This window comes from Phaenicophaeus curvirostris, chromosome 7, assembly GCF_032191515.1.
Source record: "Phaenicophaeus curvirostris isolate KB17595 chromosome 7, BPBGC_Pcur_1.0, whole genome shotgun sequence".
In the NCBI taxonomy this organism is placed as follows: domain Eukaryota; kingdom Metazoa; phylum Chordata; class Aves; order Cuculiformes; family Cuculidae; genus Phaenicophaeus; species Phaenicophaeus curvirostris.
Window position 1 is genome coordinate 3972341 of NC_091398.1, and position 18890 is coordinate 3991230.

The 18890-nt window shown below is 52.1% G+C and overlaps 2 protein-coding genes across 3 annotated transcripts in view; one reads left to right on the forward strand and one right to left on the reverse strand.

The window, feature by feature from the left end:
• Window positions 1-6017, forward strand: part of UBE2F (ubiquitin conjugating enzyme E2 F (putative)) — an 80133-nt gene extending 74116 nt beyond the window's left edge. For both annotated transcript variants that reach the window (XM_069860636.1, XM_069860637.1), the window contains one exon: window positions 5223-6017. In XM_069860636.1, the coding sequence (XP_069716737.1) occupies window positions 5223-5273 (51 nt within the window). In that variant the 3' untranslated portion in view covers window positions 5274-6017. The remainder of the gene's footprint in view (window positions 1-5222) is intronic.
• Window positions 6018-6452: 435 nt separating this feature from the next.
• Window positions 6453-18890, reverse strand: part of LOC138722420 (RNA-binding protein 44-like) — a 40571-nt gene continuing 28133 nt past the window's right edge. The window contains exons 13-14 of the mRNA XM_069860494.1: window positions 16987-17125; window positions 6453-7345 (exon numbers count right to left, since the gene is read on the reverse strand). Coding sequence (XP_069716595.1) covers window positions 7090-7345; window positions 16987-17125 — 395 coding nt within the window. The 3' untranslated portion in view covers window positions 6453-7089. The remainder of the gene's footprint in view (window positions 7346-16986; window positions 17126-18890) is intronic.

An 18890-nucleotide genomic window follows, 5' to 3' on the forward strand; every position in this document is an offset into this window, starting at 1 on the left:
GAAAGAAAAGGTCCTTTAAATCTAATTCATAGGGCTAATGGGTAAACCTACCTGGTTATTACATCCTCCTCCCAAATCGTTGGAGCTGAGTAATCAGCTGATTTTTCCTTGGCTCCTACTGTTCCGAAGACCCGTTTACCGAACACTTTAAAGTAAAACCGTAAGTCAGATCCTGGCAAAAATTATTTGGAATTTAACTTCAGTGGTAAACTTTGGATTAAAATTTTGTTAAAATAGAGCTTCTTAAAATTATTATTATGAAAACAATTTACTTGTTTAACACAGAGGAGGGAAGGACACGATGCCACACAAAAATCGAGTATTTGTTTGATCTTTTGTCTCCATTTGAAAATTACCTGATGTAAATCTAAACAGTTGGAAGGTGGCTCAGGGTTTGTCCCCATGCCTGGGTGGCTGCAGTCACAACTGGGGGGAAGATGCGATACTCCATGCGTTTTCCTGCAGGTTCTGGCCAGCATGGCCAGGATTATCTTCTTTGTGTCCTCCTCTGGACCTGCTCTAACAGATCCATGTCCTCCCTGTGCTGAGGACTCCAGAACTGAACTCAGGGCTCCAGGTGGGGTCTTACGAGAGTAAAGATGGAGAATCCCCTCCGTACCCTGCTGGTCCCACTGCTTTGGATGCAGCCCGGGACACGGTTGCTTCCTGGGCCGTAAGCACACGCTGCTGGCTCACGTTGAGCTTCTCATCCCCCAGCACCCCAAGTCCTTCTCTTCAGTGCTGCTCTCAACCCATCCTCCATCCAGCTTGTAACAGTGCTGGGGATTGCCCCGACCCAGGTGCAGGACCTTCACTAGGCCATGTTGACTTTTGAGGTGGGTATATTAAGGATAACGAGCTAAATCTGCTTTGTTTGGGGTGGTTTCACTGTGAATTCTTATACATGCATTTGTTTTAGATAAATTAAAAAATTAATTCCTGAGATAGTTTCCATTCCAGCTTTTCCAGACCTCCCTGGTAGCTGTCTCAGACAAGTCTTGTGTTTGCTTTGGAGTTGAGTGGAGCTTTCTTTTTCAAATTAAAAGCTTAATAAGGAGTTCATCGGTATAAATTGTTGAAAGAAGAAAGCCTCCTCTCGTAGAGGTGCCAAATTGAGTCAAGCCCTGGCTTTCAGAAGGGTGCCCAGATCTTGCATGTGTGCTTCAAGATGCCTGTACAAGCGTAGGCAGGGATTCTGTTCTGGGGTATTAGGGGGCTGTTCTCCTTTTGTTTCCGTAGTCACCTCCGTATCCTTTCCCAAGTGCTCCTCAGAGGTACAGAACTTGTGATAAATCACCAGTCTGGGGGTTCTTTGTGCCTTCAGTGTCGAACAGCTTCTAGGAACAACTTGGTGGACACTTGGCTTCACCTGGAGCCCCATGTCCAGTTCTGGAGTCCCCAGCATAAGGAGGACATGGAGCTGTTGGAACACATCCAGAGGAGGCCAGGAAGATGATGCGAGGGCTGGAGCCCCTCTGCTATCAGGACATTTGGGGAGAGCTGCTCTGTGGGAGAGTTGGGGTTGTTCAGCCTGGAGAAGAGAAGGCTCTGGGGAGACTTTAGAGAAGATTGAGATTAAACATTAGGAAGAAATTCTTCACAATAAGAGTGGTGAGGTCCTGGCCCAGGTTGTCCAGAGAAGTCATGGCATCCCTGGAGGTGTCCAAGGCCAGGTTGGATGAGGCATTGAGGTGGGAGGTGTCCGTGCCCGTGGCCGGGGGTTGGAACTGGATGGGCTTTGAGGTCCCTTCCAACCCAAACCACTCTATGATTTTAAATATCTTTTCCAATATAAACAATTTTGTGGTTCTGTGAATTGTTCTTATGTCAGCCACTATGGTTTTGTTATCTAAAGCTAATTAGATTTTTCCTTTTTAATGATTCATTAATGGAAATCATTGCACATACTTTACCAGTCAGCGTGATAAGTACAAGTGAAAACCACAAAACCAGTTAAGTTGTTTGAAATGGATGTCTTTGGCCAGAGTTCTTACTTAGAAATCTGTGCACATGTATATATTTATTTGCTTTAGGGATATTTGTTAAACTTCTTTGTATAAACAAAACTTTTTTGTTTAAGTACAAAGAAGCCCCCAAGGGCAGTTCTGGGATGTGTGTTTTAACTTCATGGTCTGTGCAGGAACCTGGTTTTCAGCTAATGATGATGTGAAATACGTTGTAGTTTATATTCCACGCTCTTCATCCACTGGCAGAGTTTGAATTTCCCTTTGACTGATTGTTCCCGTGTGGTTTCACCGAACGAGGCGAGGCTTTGGCCAGCAGTGCTCGGGGCTCTCCTCCCCGCAGCCTGGGCTGGGCTGCTGTGGGGCTGGTTCCGATGGTTTTTTCTCTTTGAGAACTGAGCCCTTTGAGAGCTTGGTCTTGCTTATCCTGGGTGAGGACTGGGATAGGATTGGGGCAGGGGTCTGTGCTGCAGCCTGGTGAGGCCGGTGAGGCCCTTGCTCCTCACTGAGCTGCATCTCTGCCTCTTAGGACACAGCAGGAGCTGGGGAGGCGCTGCTCTGCTCTTTTGGAGTGTGCTTAGGGTTATGATGAAGTATTTTTATTCGTTTCCTGTTCCAAACTGATCATCAGGTACCTTTCCTTCCATTTAAAGGTGTGTAGAAGGTGTTTGTTGAATCGTATCACCTCATGCTTGTGCTGTGTGAGGGGATGGCTCAGGGCATCCTAGCGTTGTCCGAGTTCAATTTCCTGCACTGCATGCGAGGCCGGTGCCCAGTTTGGGTGCCTGAATCCTGCAGGAGTGTTCTGTGCAGAGGGGATCTGTCTCCTGGAGGAGCACCCAGCACAGAACCCTCTGCCCTAAGCAAGGCAACGCAGCAGGTCCTGCTCCCAGATGGAAACCCAAGCCCCATCCCTCCCCACTACCCACTGCAAGGAGAATCCAAGGGCAGTTTTGTACACTGCTTGCTCCATATGTGTTTTTATCTGGAAATTTGTGAAGGAAGTGATCTACAGTGTGGTCAGAAGGCAAATTATCATAGAATCATAGAATAATCAGGTTGAAAGAGACCCACCAGATCACCGAGTCCAACCATTCCCATCAATCACTAAACCATGTCCCTTAGCGCCTCGTCCACCCATCCCTTAAACCCCTCCAGGGAAGGTGACTCAACCACCTCCCTGGGCAGCCTGTTCCAGTGCCCAATGACCCTTTCCGTGAAAAATTTTTTCCTAATGTCCAGCCTGAACCTCCCCTGGTGGAGCTTGAGGCCATTCCCTCTCGTCCTGTCCCCTGTCACTTGGGAGAAGAGACCAGCCCCCTCCTCTCCACAACCTCCTTTCAGGTAGTTGTAGAGAGCAATGAGGTCTCCCCTCAGCCTCCTCTTCTCCAGGCTAAACACCCCCAGCTCCCTCAGCCGCTCCTCATCAGGCCTGTTCTCCAGCCCCCTCACCACATTTCAGGTGAACGTGTCTCCAGCCCCTCTCCTGCAAAGCGAGTCCCTCTTCTTTCCCTCAGCATTCTGGCAGGATTTTGCGTGCGCCTCCTCATCATGCAGGACACGTGCCGCTCTGATGATTTCTTTTGCCGCTGATTATTCAGTGCTGCACACAAACAGATGTGCACGTCGAGAAGTGCCTCCTGTTCAGCACCAGGTTCACGTGCAGGGTTAACACTCTCACAAATGCTGTCAGTTCCATGGATTTCTGGAGCCTGCCTCTTCGCTGAGCTCCTGCTTCTGTTAAGTCAGTGCGAGAGCCCATCCTCCCATTTGAAAACCTCGTAAAGGGACAGGTGAAAGAGCTGAGGATGCTCTGAGCTCTTTCCTCTCAGATACTGCCCAGACAGTGGCCCTGTGGCATGTCCAGCAGCGTTTCCTAGTCCGGAGACCAGTTCCCCAGGTGAAGGGATTGAATGTACCCTTAGGAAGTTCACGGGTGACACTAAGCTGGGTGGAAGGGTGTGTCCAGAGAAGGGAGCGGAGCTGGGGAAGGGGCTTAAATTGCACCAGGGCAGGTTCAGATTGGACATCAGAAAAAAAATTCTTCACCGAAAGGGTTCTCAGGCCCTGGCAGAGGCTGCCCAGGGAGGTGGTGGAGTCACCATCCCTGGAGGGGTTTAAAATAGGGGCAGATGAGGTGCTCAGGGATCTGGTTTTAGGACAGGAACGGTTGGACTTGACGATCTCAGAGATCTTTTCCAACCAAACAATTCTATGATTCTGTGATATTTTAACAGACTCGAGGTACCTGGAGATTCTTTTTGCTTGAGGCAGCTCACGATCTGGGAACCACTCTAACAAATGCTTTGTTTATAAGTAGTTACTCAAACCACTTCAACATGATACTTGGCTATCATTATTGTCGTTAAAGGATAGAAGTTGCCTGGTATCTGAAATCTGATTTAAAAGGATTTCTGCAGCCCTAAAGAGTTGTTGGTTTCTGTTCTCATGGGCTTCCTCTCCACACCCAGGCTCCTCCTGCCCGATGCTGAGGTGTCAGGCATCTCACAGTGATTTCCTGCAGTGTGTGCTTGTAGTTTATGCTCTGCCTTTATTTTTTCCACGGCACGGATCCGCTGCGCTCTTGGGAAGAGCTGCTGGCGGTGGGTGGTGTTTCCCTAAAGAGCCATTTCCACACCTGTGGTAGTTTTGGTCATAAACCGCGTTTGAGCATCCATCCCATGTGTCGGCTCGGGTGAGGATCGCGGCAGGAAAGTGCTTTTCCAGCGATGCGGGTTTTCCGTGGAGGGTTGGAGGTGTGGGCACCTTCCATTTGAGCCCCTCCACAGGTGAGCAATGCGAATGAGGAACGTTTAATTCTCCAGGCTGTAAGAAATGCCAAAAAATGCAGTGGTTGATGTAGCTTAATTAGCGGTGGCTGCCGTATTGTACCAGGGACGAGCGTTTGGGACAGAGGCTGCCTCGGGGTGCACAGCTCCCAGCCCTAACCTTGCCTCTTCCGTCCGATAAGGACAATTCCCCTTCCTTCTCTGGAACCACGGCCAGGTCTTCACTGTGTGGCTGGAGCCACCAGCCCCAGCATCTCTTTGCACCCACGCTGAGAGCTGGAGGTGGGAAACCCTTGGTTGAGCTCCGTCCCCGGTGAAGTGCAGGCGCCTGCTCACAAGGACTCGGTTCTCGTCACCTCAGCTCTCGTGCGCCGGGTCTGGGTCTTTTCCCCGATGGAGATTTGACCCCAGTCCCACGCGAGTCCCTTCCTGACGCACTCGGGGTAACTGTGGCTCTGCTTTCCTCCAGGAGGACTTTCGGAATAAAGTTGAAGATTACATTAAGCGCTACGCGAGATGATGAAGGGAGATGGCTGGCAGGACCGCGGCTTCTGCGCTAGAGTCATCCTTAACTTCAACACCACCAACACCAGCCCGGGTTGTACCAGCCCCGTGTCCATGTCGTACTGAAGAAGAAACCCAACTTCATAACTTGTCCATGTTAAAAGGAGAGTTCAGCAAAAATACAGCCAGAAATTGTGTCTGTTGGTTGAAAAAAAAAAAGTCGTTTGCTTACTTTTAAAATGTTTACTCTTCTGAACTGTACTGTATAGCCTGGTAGTGAGACGTGCTCGGGAACGTAAAAGAAATCACTCTCAAAATTGTAATTACACTTTTTTTTAAACTCTTGCCTAGTTTGGAGGGGGAGGAAGGGGGAAAAAAACCCCAAACGGCAAAGGTGGCGCGTGTTTGGAACACTTGGAGTTGGCAATAAAATGGTCTCCTGTGAACCAAATCACCATCCTGTCGCCTTTGATGAGCAGGAACAACGCGAGCTTTGTCCGAGAGTCGTTCAGCTGAGGCGTGGGGCCTGCCCGAACGCAGGCGCTGAAGGGAGTTCTGCTGCTGGCCTTGGAATTCGGGATGATATTCAATCTAAGTACGCTCTGGCACACGGAGGGAGCTCTTACGCTTTTGTTTTCAGCTTCGGTTTGGGCTGCAGTGGTTTTTTGTTTCGATTTGTTGCGTGAAGTAGTTAAAAGGAACGCAGGCTGATCTGTAACTTAAGTAAATGTGCAGTATTAACAAAATCATCTCTATTTTATACATCTATTTCTGTGAAAATGTAATGAAAGGGAGACTTTTTTTCCTTCTAATAAATCCACCTCTGGCTTTCTGAGCCAGATGAGGGGAGGGAGGATCAGATGCTGCTGGATCTGCTGAAAGTAAATTCAAGCCCTGTTATCCAACTGTGTTCTCTGAACTCCTGGGCGGGGAGATCCTTCAGAGGAGCAGCAGGAACTGCTTCGGAGTGGATGCAGTAAGGAGTCTGTGTCCCGCAGCAGTGTCGCTCAGAGCCCAGAACACATTCCGCATCCCACAGAGATGGAACGGAAACGATTCAACCCAACATAAGAAGGAGATGGAACTGTTGGAACGGGACCAACCCTGCTCATGGACCCTCGAGGCCCCCAGGATCCGCCTGCACCCCACAGAGGAGCCGAGCGCTGAGGACTCATACCAGAGACTGGCACCTGGTTTATCAATGTATTTATTTAGGTAGGATTAGCACCTTATTCCCGTGTCCCGGGGCGCCCCCGAGCTCCCACTGCCACCTTCCACCCCTTGCCCAGGAAAAACCCACCCCACATGGGCCTGGCCAGGGGAAAAAGGCACCTTTCCTGGTGGGAAATAAAGGGACAAAAAGAAAAAGCCATGATGGTTTCATCACCCGGGGTAGCGCCCAGACCCCCCTGCCAGCCTCGTGGTTACGCTCACTGGCACCTCCCAACACCACGAGGCCAACAGGATTTCACGCACACAAACCCTTTTCCCTTTTTTCCCCCCTTTTTTTTCTTGGAAAATTTCCCTTTTTTGGCACGTGACGCTGGGGGTGCTGGGATGGAGGCAGCTGGGCACGGCTGAGCGGAGCCGCGGTGATGCCGGCACCGGGATGAGCCGTGCTTCCCACGGCCAGGGCAGCCTGGCCGGCACCGGCATCCCCATTCGCCACACGACTGAGTCTTAGATAACGTATTTATTTGGAAACGGCCGGGCGAGGGAGGAGCGGTGGCGTTACCATCTCTGCCTTGGGATCCCAGGGTGCTCCTCTGCCAGGATCTTCCCAAAATACCAGGGTGGGGGCCCCCCCATCCCGCTCCGGCGGCGCCGCGGCCTTACACGATGCCCTCGCTGCGTTTGCTCCTCCAAACCACCAGCGCCGTCATCATCAGGGTGACGAGGACGGGCAGCAGGATGAAGGGGCAGAGGACGCTGTTGGGGGGATCGTGGAGCGCCCGGCCGGAGGAAGAGCAGTTCTTGAAGTATTGCTTGTGCACGGCCACGAAGAACTCGTCCACCAGCCGGTTGGGCCAGTAGCAGTCGAGCCTCTCGGCGATCAGCACCGTGCAGTTTGTCAGCTCCCCGTAAGTGCTGCAACAGAGAGAGGGGCGGGTGGCACCGGGAGCAACCAGGGAATGGAAAATATTGTGTATTTACCCTTGTAGAATTGTGGAACAGTTTGGGTTGGAAAGGACCTCAAAGCCCATCCAGTTCCACCCTCCTGCCATGGGCAGGGACACCTCCCACTGGATCAGGGGCTCCAAGCCCCATCCAACCTGGCCTTGAACCCCTCCAGGGATGGGGCAGCCACCACTGCTCTGGGCAACCTGGGCCAGGGCCTCCCCACCCTCAGCGAGAAGAATTTATTCCTAATGTCTAATCTAAATCTTCCCCCTTTCAGCACTGGAAGCTGCTCTAAGGTCTCCCCAGAGCCTTCTCTTCTCCAGGCTGAACACCCCCAACTCTCTCAGCCTGGCCTCATGACAGAGGTGCTCCAGCCCTTGGATCATCTCCGTGGCCTCCTCTGGACCTGTTCCAACAGTTCCATATCTTTCTTATGCTTGGGATTCCAGAACTGGACACAGGGCTCCAGGGGGGGGTCTCGCCAGAGCAGAGGAGGAGAATCCCCTCCCTCGCCCTGCCGGCCTTGCTGCTTTGGATGCAGCCCAGGACACGGTTTCAAATCCCACCTGCTTTAAAATTGCCCATGCCTATCAAAAACTAAGTAGATCTAGTTCCCCCCCATCCCAGTGACTCACATCAAATCCTGGAGAGCCAGCGCTGACCAAAACCCAACCATTCAATTAAAAAAACTGCCTGGGGCAAGAAGTATTCCCTAAGCAGCTGCCCAGCTCCACGCCGCAGCCTCTCTGTGTCTCCTTAGCTGTGTTTCCATGCTGGCTGCTTTGCCGTGCCTGTGGGCACACGGCAGCACCGAAGGGAGACCCTGTGGAGCCCTGTGATTTAATTAACGGGGCGCCTGGAGCTGCTAAAAGCAGCTTCTGCTCAGCATCTCACTGTGCACAATTACCATTTCCTGCTCATCAGCACCCTTGGCCGATCACAGCAGCCGAAGCATCTTCAAGAACAACAGGGAAAGAGTTAAGTGAAATGTGACTAAAAGCTGGTTTTATGAGTGAAGGGGGCAGCTGGCGCAGCCCTTCCCCAGCTCGGCCCGCGCTCCCCTTGATGAAGAGCTGCTCCCATTGTCAGACGTGACGCCGTGCGAGCAACCGAAGCACAATGGTGTCAGCAAATGGAAGGATTAATTGGGATCATACTTTGTACCCACGCAGCAGAGCTCAGGCGGCTCCATGTGCAGCGGCTGCAGAGAGGATGGAGTCGAGGTGAGGAGCCACGCTGGCCGTGGGGCTACAACCAGCTGTGGAAAAAGGTCTCTCCATCCCGACAGAGGGTCTGCAGCTGTCGCTTAAGTCACCCTAAGTCTCTTGTCCCTTTATATTCATGACCCCTTGTCTTTGTGACGGCCTCGTCCACAGGGAGCGAACAGGAGGGGCCTGGAGGGAGAAGGAAGCATCTGCAGCAGCGAGAAGTGCAGAAGTGAGTCCTGAGCTCCTGGCCAAGCAGGTCGGAGTGCCCGTCAACAGAAGATTCCTGCCCTTCCCACAAAGCACTGCCTGACCTTCACAGGCTGAGGGAGACCCAACCAAACCCAAAGCCGAACTCTGCACTGCAGCCGAGCGCTTCAATGTCCTCCACTTTTTTCTCCTAAATACACTCGGCCATCCAGAGCCGCGTGTGCCAACAGCCACCGACCGAGTCCATCCTGAGGGGCCTTGAGCTGCTGTGTCTCATAGTTGGAGAGAGGCTCCTCTGAGGCTCCATCCATCCTCTGCCCTCACATGCAGAGCACCAGGACACGTGGCACCGAGGACCTTCAGATGCTCCTGGAAAAGGGATCCCTTTGCTGGGTACAGATAAACCAAGCTGGTCAGACTCAGGCTGCTGCTTGCGATGCTCTGTCAGAAGGGATCAAGTCCCATGGGAGAGCAGCAGTGTTGACACCCGGGGCTGAGCGCTCTTCCCTACCACAGTCGTGGCGAATGTTCATCCCACTGCATCTCCAAAGCAGCGTCTGGGTCTCTCTCTTTCTGCATTATTGCTGTAGCACCATGCCAGCACGGTCCCGCTGGGGAATTCGGCTTGTGCTGATGGTGAAACCCCTTACGGGGGGGTGTTTTGCCACCCAGTACGACTGCTCTGCTCTCCTCTTGCCACCCTACAGGCCAGCGCAGGAGGACACCCTCCCCCTGCCACACAAAGCTGAGCCAAGCTCTGGAGCTGCAGGGCTGATCCTGCTACTTCTGATGTCCACAGAGAGATGGAACCCCCAGTCGCAGAGCAAGAACTGTCTTTGGAGAGAAGTTCAAAGTCCAGCTTATGGCTTTCTGACACCCCTCCAGCTCCCTAAACACCAGCTCCTCCAGCTGAGCGAGAAGGCACAGAGCTACCAAAACGAAGCCTCCAGAGATGATGTTGTTGCAAGCAGGAGAAAATCACCAGGGAATCTCAGTTCCCCATGTCCCACCGTCTGCAGGACCACAGCCCAGGTGGGGACCCTGCTGCTGCTGGGAGACACTGCGGTGTCAGTGACCCCGGCAGCTGCAGAACTGCTGCGTCACCGTGCGCCACCAGCTCTGCCACTGCGGCTCGAGCTGTCACCTGCTGCTGGGCGTTTAGGGAGCCCCCAGATGCAGCTGGGACCACCCTGGAGATGATGGCAAGGACAGAAACCCACACAGCCACTGCCCCACGTTGTGGCATCTCAGAAGGGTCGTCCCTGACTCCCCAGCCTGCCAGGGAGCAAAAGGGAGCCAAAAGAGCAGGTGTTTTTAACACTGTTTGCCAGGGCCAGGAAGAACCAATGCAGCCTGAAGCTACGTGCTCGGTGCTATTCCTAACAACCCAAAGCCAGGCTGCAAAACCTGGCTCCAACGAAGGGGTTCATTAAGATGATATCTGGACTCAAGAGGATGCGACGAAAGCCTTTCCATCGGGCACCTCTGCTCCCGTGGAAAGGGGTTTAAAATCTCTCCCTGCCTTTTGCAAGTTGTATGCGCAGAAACGTCCTGGTCAGAGCGCTCAGACTGATCCTACTTCCCCCCCAACTCCAAGAAGCTCAGCAGCTTTCAAGAGAAGTGTTTCCAAGTCATGTTCTCTTTTCCTAACTGGGCTCGGGCTTCTCTGGAAGCCTTCCTGGCACCAAAAATCCCCCGCAGCCCAGCGAGGACTGGCTGGGAACAGCAGCTCGCAGGGGCTCGCTGTGCTGTGAGATGAGGGATGCCCGGGGCCAGAGAAGCACTGAGCATGGGGGCATCTTTAGCTCGCTGGGATGGTCAGTGAATCCCTAGGGGGGAGGGAAAGGAGACACAGTCTGTGCCCAGGCCACCTCCTTCTCCTGCCCTCCCGCCTCTCCCGTGGTTTTGCATTAAATACCAGCACTACAAACCCTTAGAACTGCCTTAAAAGGCAGCGGCAATATAAGCTTTGATGATTTTGTTAAAAAAATAATAACCCAGGTTTTCCCAGGCCATTCCCCCCTGCCGGCTGTGGGCAGGGGCCCGGGCAGCCTGCCCCGAAAAGGACAGCTTTCATTAGCTCAAAATATTTCCTTCCCTACTCAATATGAACCACAATTAAAACGGTTTTCCTCATCACCATGGAAATGGGTTGAGTTTCAAGGATAGTGTGACGCTACGGATACCGGCTGGGGTTCACAGCTCTCCCTTTTGCCACAAGGATCTTGATTTTTTCCTACCTTCCCGAAATGCCTTGCTTCAGAAGGGAAGAAAAGCCAACCACAATGCAAGGCTTTCCTTTTGCGTTGTTAATTAAAAGAAGCTCAGCGAGGCTGAGCTAAAAGGGCATCCAGAGGGACCTGGAAACCCAGAGTTAAATAAGTAGATAATGAGATAATAAGATCATAGAATGGTTTGGGTCGGAAGGGACCTCAAAGCCCATCCAGTTTCACGAACCCTGCCATGAGCAGGGACACCTCCCACCTCCAATTTAAAGACATTTCCCCTACTCCTGTCACCCCAGGCCCTCATAAAAAGCCCCTCCCCAGCTTTCCTGAAGCCTCTTTCAGCACTAGAAGCTGCTCTAAGGTTTCCCTGGAGCCTTCTCTTCTCCAGGCTGAACAACCCCATCTCTCTCAGCCTGGCCTCATAGCAGAGGGGCTGCAGCCCTCACGTCTCCGTGGCCTCCTCTGGACCAGAAGATAATGGCTCAGCCTGTTGTCTGTAACATAACGGATAAGGACCCTGAAGACGCGCCGTGAGCACATTCCCAGCTGCGAGCGCAGCCCCGTGGCAGGGTAGCAGCGGGCAGGGTACCAGGCGTGCCGGGAGCTGGCAGCTTCGGCACATTTCTGGACCGCCAGCTGTCAGAGCAGCAGGCACAGAACCACACCGGCGACCTCCTTCCCTGCAGCGCTGGAAAAGCATTCCCTGGAGTTTTAGATATACCACAGGACGGATATATTTGGGCTGAAGGCACCCGGCTCAGCTGGAGTGACACCCACAGCTGCGACACGGCTCGGCATAGAGAGCACCCTCCCGTCCGATGCCCTGCAAAGCCCACCGTGCCAAGCCGTCCCTCGGCCACAGGGAGCTAAAACCACGCAGGGAAAATATCTACAAGTCCTCTTGCTCATGCATTGGTGGGTGAGCAGCCAGCGGCCTGCCCCTTCCAGCAGCTCCAGCTCTGCCGGCAGCGCTCCACTCCCCAAAATAGCTGCTCCAAGGGAGACCACAGCTAATCCCTCATCTCAGTCACCACGGCGATGAATCTGGACCTGGAATCAAAATAGCCGACATGGTCTTCGAGATAATTAGTCACACTCAGCTGAGCTCCTGGTCAAGGCAGCGCAGCCACCTCTGTGAAGCAGGGGAGGCCGCAGTGTGGCTGCAGTTCTAAGTAATGAATGTTGCAGCTGCAAGCCCTGAGAAACAGCAGCAAAGTGCTTACTTGGAACTGCTCTCAGCCAGGGATCCATGGGACGATGCCATGAGAGAGGCCACTTTTCAGCACATGAGCTGAGATGGGCAGCCGAGCCTGAAGGCACCGGCACACATGGCTCCAGCAGGAGCATCCAAGGCCAGCCTGGATCGCTCCTCCTTTAGGGATGAAGAGAGGGAAGGAAACCAGAAGACCTAAGGGAAAACACCTCTCAAAGCAGTCCTTCTCCCTTCACAGGAGCCAGCATTCGTGGCCAAATTCTGGAACTAATTATTCCATTAAAAACCATGTAATGGCTCAGCCAAGTTCTCCCTGGTACTTGATTTCATTTATCAAAATCATCAGCTTTCCCCAGATCAGGACAGCTAAGAAAGGCAGCAGAGCTCAGCAAAACTTCTCAGAGAGTTGGTGCTTGTCCAGAGGGTTCAAGACCAACCTGATCCAGAAAGTTCCCTCTGTTACCTCTGAAAACAGAGGTGCTGGTGCTGCAGAAGCTCAGTTAATAATCCTGAGGGTAAGAAAGGAGGATAAGCTGCAGCCTATAAACAGGACCAACAAACCCCAATTACAAACTCTGCCAAGAGAATTCTTTTATCCCGATGTTCCCGTCGTGTCACTCTCAATTGAGCAGTAAATGATGGGCCCCACAGGCATTTCCCTGCTAAACTCCGCATACCAGAAATCCCAGCTCTAAATCCAATGCTGCAGGTCCTGTCAGAGGCAAAACCTTCAAACATCTCTCCTTCTTGTTTCAGACCAGTTTCAAGCATCAAAATTCATAGAATCATAGAATCCTTTGGTTGGAAAAGTCATCAAGTCCAGCCATACCTGTCTACTACTGAACCATATATCTGAGCACTTCATCTTCCGATCTTTAAACACCTCCAGGGATGGGGACACCACCACTTCCCTGGACAGTGTTTCCACTGCCTGATAGCCCTTTTGGTGAAAGTTTCCTGATATCCAGTCTAACCCTGCTGCAACTTGAGGCCATTCCCTCTTGTCCTGTCACTTGGGAGAAGAGACCGGCATCCACCTTGCTACAACCTCCTTTCAAGGAGTTGTAGACAGTGGTAAGGTCTCCCCTCAGCCTCCTTTCCTCCAGGCTAAACAACCCCAGGTCCCTTGGCTGCTCCTCATAAGGCTTGTGCTCTAAACGCTTCCACAGCTCCGTTCCCCTTCTCTGAACGCGCTCCAGCCCTTCAATGTCTGTCTTGGAGTGAGGGGCCCAAACTGAACCCAGGATTCGAGGAGCGGCCTCACCAGTGCCGAGCCCGGGGGCACAATCACTGCCCTGGACCTGCTGGCCACACCGTTTCTGATACAATCCAAGATGCCATTGGCCTTCTTGGCCACTGGGGCCACTGCTGGCTGATGTTCAGCTGCTGTCAACCAACACCCCCAGGTCCTTCTCTTCCAGGCAGCTTTCCAGCCGCTTTTCCCTAAGCCCAGAGCACTGCATGAGTTTGGTGGGAGACAGGGAAAGGAAACAGGCTCTAGGTAGGTCTTTGATTTCCACTTGTTCCTCTCACCCCTGCTGGAAGCCAAGTCCTTCCCCCTAAAGCCAGCGGGACAACCACCCAGCCTGCAGCATTCCCCTGCTCCTCCTGCTGGGACATCTAATGGTGCTTTTGCTACTAGAGGGGGACCATGAGTCCCACACACACCCAGGAGCAGGGGTGTCGAGTGAGGGGGGCCATGCAAAACCCTCATCCCCACAGAGCAGCTGATTTGCAGCAGCAGCTGACCTATTCCTACCTGATTTTCTCAATGTCCTGAGGTCGCAGGAGGATCAGAGGAATGTCATCTCTTCAATAACCCCAAGCTTTGTGTTCGCACAGAGCAAATGGACTCACCCAATCAAATTAAACACTGCAAGTTTATCAACATTTCCTCCAAGTGCCTCAAGGATAACAAGTTTAGTAGAAGCTATTTAGAAGAAAAACAGGATGTCGGAGATAAAGAACAAGCTCTTTAATACACCTCTGCTTCCTGTGCGATGGCTTTGTTGAAGGTCTGGAGGAGGAGATGGATTGCATCTCATCAAGCTTGCAGATAGCACCAAACCAGAACCAAAAGCAAAGTCCTGCTGCAAGGACGCACTCAGCCCCTGCATGGGGACAGCTCTGTCGTGGTGGGAGCTCACCAGGGAGATAATTATTGGAGATAATTATCCCCTTCTCCTACCACTCACTGCATCTAGACCACACTTGGATGCTGCCTCAAAACACACTGACAGACAGGGACAGGTCCTGTGGAGATCCCCACAGTAGCCAGGGTCTGGAGCAACTTCTTGAGGAACAAACAGTTTCTCAGAGCCAAAAAACCCTCCCACAGTCTCTCCACTCTCTTTTCTTCCCCTCCATTTTATCACAATAAAAGGGAAGGAAAATCCAAGCTGTCCTTTTCAAAAGCTGCTGGAAGGTGTCCCTGCCCATGTTAGGGGGGTTGGAATTGGATGATCTTTAAGGTCCCTTCCAACCCAAACAATTCTATGATTCTATGATTTGTATGTTTAGATGCACACGTATATATAGATTTTATCTTGGCACAGAAAGGTGCATGGAGGAGAAAATCAAAATCTTATAAAAACTCTCATTTCTATGATTTTTGGCAACAGCTGCTCACCATTTCCAACTGACCTCAATCCCTTCCTCGTGTCGCAACAGCTCATTTCTGTCTGCCACTTTGTTTTCCCAGAGAAAGGCTGTGGCAGCACAACGCTGGACAATGTAGAAAGCCAGCTCAGAGTGGAGAATGTGGTGTATTTTCCCCTTCAGGCTCTCACGCCAACACATGGACACCCTTGGCCGGGCTTTGCAACTTTAATCAAAACCATCTCGCCAGGAGAATCATCACAGAATCACAGAACAGCTGGTTTGGTAGGGACCTTAAAGCCCATCCAGTTCCAACCCCCTGCCATGGGCAGGGACACCTCCCACTGGATCAGGTTGCTCAAAGCCCCATCCAACCTGGATTTAAACACCTCCACGCTGCTTTGGATGCAGCCCAGGATAACAGCTGGCAATAATTTATGATTTATGAATGACTTATGCCACAGTGGCATTGTAAAATTCAGCTCTGCTGATTATAAATAGGGAAGAGCTAATCCAAAGAAAGCATCATTCAGGTGGTTTGCAATAAAAATTACCACCAAAAAAAGCCTAAACCAAACACATAGAGTGGCACGTTCCCCAAATGCAACATCCCTACTCCTGCTGCATTCAGTAGGGTTCCCTCATCACCCTCATTATTCCCCCAGGGATGCTGCCGGGCGCTCCACCAGGAAAGCAGACCACATCTCTGCTTCTCCTAAATCATCCATCACTGCTAATTCCCTGACACTGATTACAAACAGGAGCCTTAGCAGAAGACGGCCGTGCCGGACCGTGCCAGCCTCTCCCTCTTGTTGCTAAGAGAAATCAACACGCAACTTTTAGAAGCGGCAGGACTGGTGGGACAGCCCGGGAATTTGTCATAGGAAGGATCTGAGAGCATCTCAGGGAGTTGTGGGCTTTTCAGGTTGAGTAGGGGCAGTTTGGACTGTCTGGAGAAGCCGAGTGGCAAGAAAGAAGAAAAATCTCATGGCAAATACATCCAGGGATGCAAACCTGCTGCCTTATTAACACATTGACACCCAGCATGCAGCACACAGCGAGAGCAGAGGTCTTCTCCTGCTGAAGCTCCGCCACTGGGGCATGTGGTTTCTCCACACATGCTGAGCAAGACCGCTATCTTGACTTCCAAACGCTGCTGAGGCCGGGGTCCTTGAAAGCCCATTCAACCCCAGAATGGTTGAGGTTGGAAAGAACCTCTGGAGCTACGTCTCACCCTGTCTAACCCCCTGGTCTAACAGGGCCACTTACAGCAGGTTGCCTAGGGCTGTGTCCAGACAGCTCCTTAGTATCTCCAAAGACAGAGACTCCACAATCTCACTGGGCAACCCATGCCACTGCTTGGTCACCCTCACAGTGAAGAAGTGTTTTCTGATGTTCAGAGGGACCCTCCTGTGCTTCAGTGTGCACCCATGGCCCCGGTCCTGTCACTGGGCACTGCTGAGAAGAGCCTGGCTCTGTCCTCTTTGCCCTTCCCTTCACGTATTTAGAGATTGATAAAAGCCCCCTGAGCCATCTCATCTCCAGGCTGATGATTCTATGATTTCTCCAGCCTGGTGAGATCCCTCTGGATGTCAGCGCAACCCTCTGGAGTGTCCCCCACTCCTCCCAGTCTGGTACCATCAACGAACTTCACTGCAGGCATGCTCTGCCCCACTTCCCTGGGGTTAATTAACGAAAGGGTTAAGCAGGCCTGGACCTAGTTGTGACCCCTGGGAAGCACTGCTGGTTGCTGGCCCCCAGAGATCTCCACCCTCTGGATCTGGCCATTCCACCCAGTTTTCAACCCGCCTCACTGCCTGTTCATCCAACCCACACTTCATCAGCTTCTCAGTGAGGATCTCATGGGACACTGTCAAAAACCTCACTGAAGGCCAAGTAGGCGACGTCCACTGCTCTCCCCTCCAAGCCCACCTTGTGGCTCCTCCACAAGCAACGGGGATGGGGCGGCCCCTTCAGCTGGACCCAGCAGGGACAGAAGCACCAGCACTTGCAAAGCAGAGTGAAATGGCACATCTGTTCCCTCCCCTAAAATAAAACCCCCTGCTGACCTCCTTACACCCCCCAAAACAAGACGGGTGCGGGTGGTTCTGGGATGCCAGGAACGGATTTGGTGAGCAGAGGGACCTCACTTACCCCACGGTCTCATCCCAGTCACACCAGAGCCGCTGCCCGATGCCCTCCATGCTGAGCTGGAACTGCTTCAGGCAGTAGTGCCGGATCATCCAGCCGTAGTCCGCCTCCTGGCACGCCGTCGCCACAATGAAGTGATGGGCTGGAAGACAAGCGAGGGGCGAGCAGGGTTAGGCTCTGCTGTGAGGGGGCATGGCCCAACGGCTTTTTGTGAGGAGGGCATCTGCCAACACAAAGCTGGACATCAAAGCAACCCCGCTCTCAACCAGCTGCTTCAAAACCCCGTGCTCAGGGTTTTATTCCCCTCTGCACATCCCTACAGCATCACCCTCCCTGACAGCAGATAAATCAATTATTCAAAACATGCCAGGTAAGGCATGAATAAGTAAGAACACAGATTTATTCTCCGCTGATCGTTTGCATGCCTTTGGATTTTAAATTCCCAGTTTTTTGGTCCACAAAAAGAGTGTGGGTGAGGGGGAAGGTGGGAACAACTCCAGGGCTCTCAGACAGATCCCTGCTGAGGCCGCCTTCACACTTATCTGCATGCTTGGAAACAAATATCCATCTCCAGTGGAGCCCAGTGAAATTCATCTCTAGGTGCACGGCGCTGATTTAATTCACCTCTGGGTACGCGCCCCTGGCGCACGATGACTTCTGGGACCAGAGGAGGAAGAGATGCTGCCTACTTCACTACAAGTTTGTGCACAATGGGTGCAATGTTGCTAGCGAGTGGAAAGCGAAAAGAACTGCGATGCTTTTGAGGGAAGAAGGAGCAGGACCGAAGTAAAAAAAACCTTTCAGAGGAATGATTTACTGAGCCTGGCTATAAATAATATCTTTCCCTTGGTCCCAAAGTGCCAGCTAGTGCTGCTGTAGCTCCTGGAGTACACTGCAGGCAGGCATGGCATACCAGCTCTATTTTTTGCCACGCATGAATAACTATGCAGAAGAGTGGGGCTTTATTTTTATACAAACCAGAATTTAGCTACTTATGTAGCAGTCTGCATATGAAAAGCATGGAGCATCACCGGTGGCTCCTGCCCAGGGCATGAGCGGTCCCTCTGCAGCCCCCAAATCCTCAGTACCAGCATCTTACGGCAACGGATGGGAACTCTGGACCCACTGGGGGCAGCAAAGGACCAGCCCCAACCCTTGCCAAGGTTGCTGGATGGCTTCAGGATTCCCACGCTACCTCCCACCGCAGCAGTCCAGCTTGAGATGAGGCAATGTGAGTTATCAAGGCAAGAAAAGGGAGTTAAGGAGCATTAAACACTCATCATCGCAGTAATAAACCTGAATATCATCATTTCAAGCTCTCCCCAGCTGATACTGCTCAGGGTTTGACCCTACAGCACTGTGCAACAACTCCTGAGTCAGAAACAAGCCCTGCTCTGAAAGGGGAAGGTTTGGGATACAGAAACAAAGCGCTGAGCAAGGAGGAGGAGGAGGGAAGGTGCAATAATTTAATGTAAGAGCTGACTGCAAATCTCAGTCCAGGCAGGCTGAGAGATGATTGATAGCCAGGAGGCTTTTCTCCCCTTCCCATCCCTTCAAATCTGGATGAATCAAGTGAAGAAGTGACATGGCTGAGTGAGTACCAGCATCCAGGGGAGGATCAGCCGGGTCACTCCTTGGCGAAGGACAAGCACCCTGCAAACATTACGTCCATCACGGAGTCGGGGAAACAGCTTGCAGAGAAAACGCTGCTGGCAAATGCATCAAGTGTGGACACGAGACAGATGCACAAGGGAGAAGGGGGAGCAGGGCAGGTAAACAGATTAAAAAGCAGCCGGACAAGCGGCTGAGGGAATCGTGGAGCAAAGTTGGAAACAGAGCCAGGCAGAAAAGAGCGAGACACACAAACCATAGAGAGAAATTGAGGAAGACCAAGCTGCTTTGAGAAA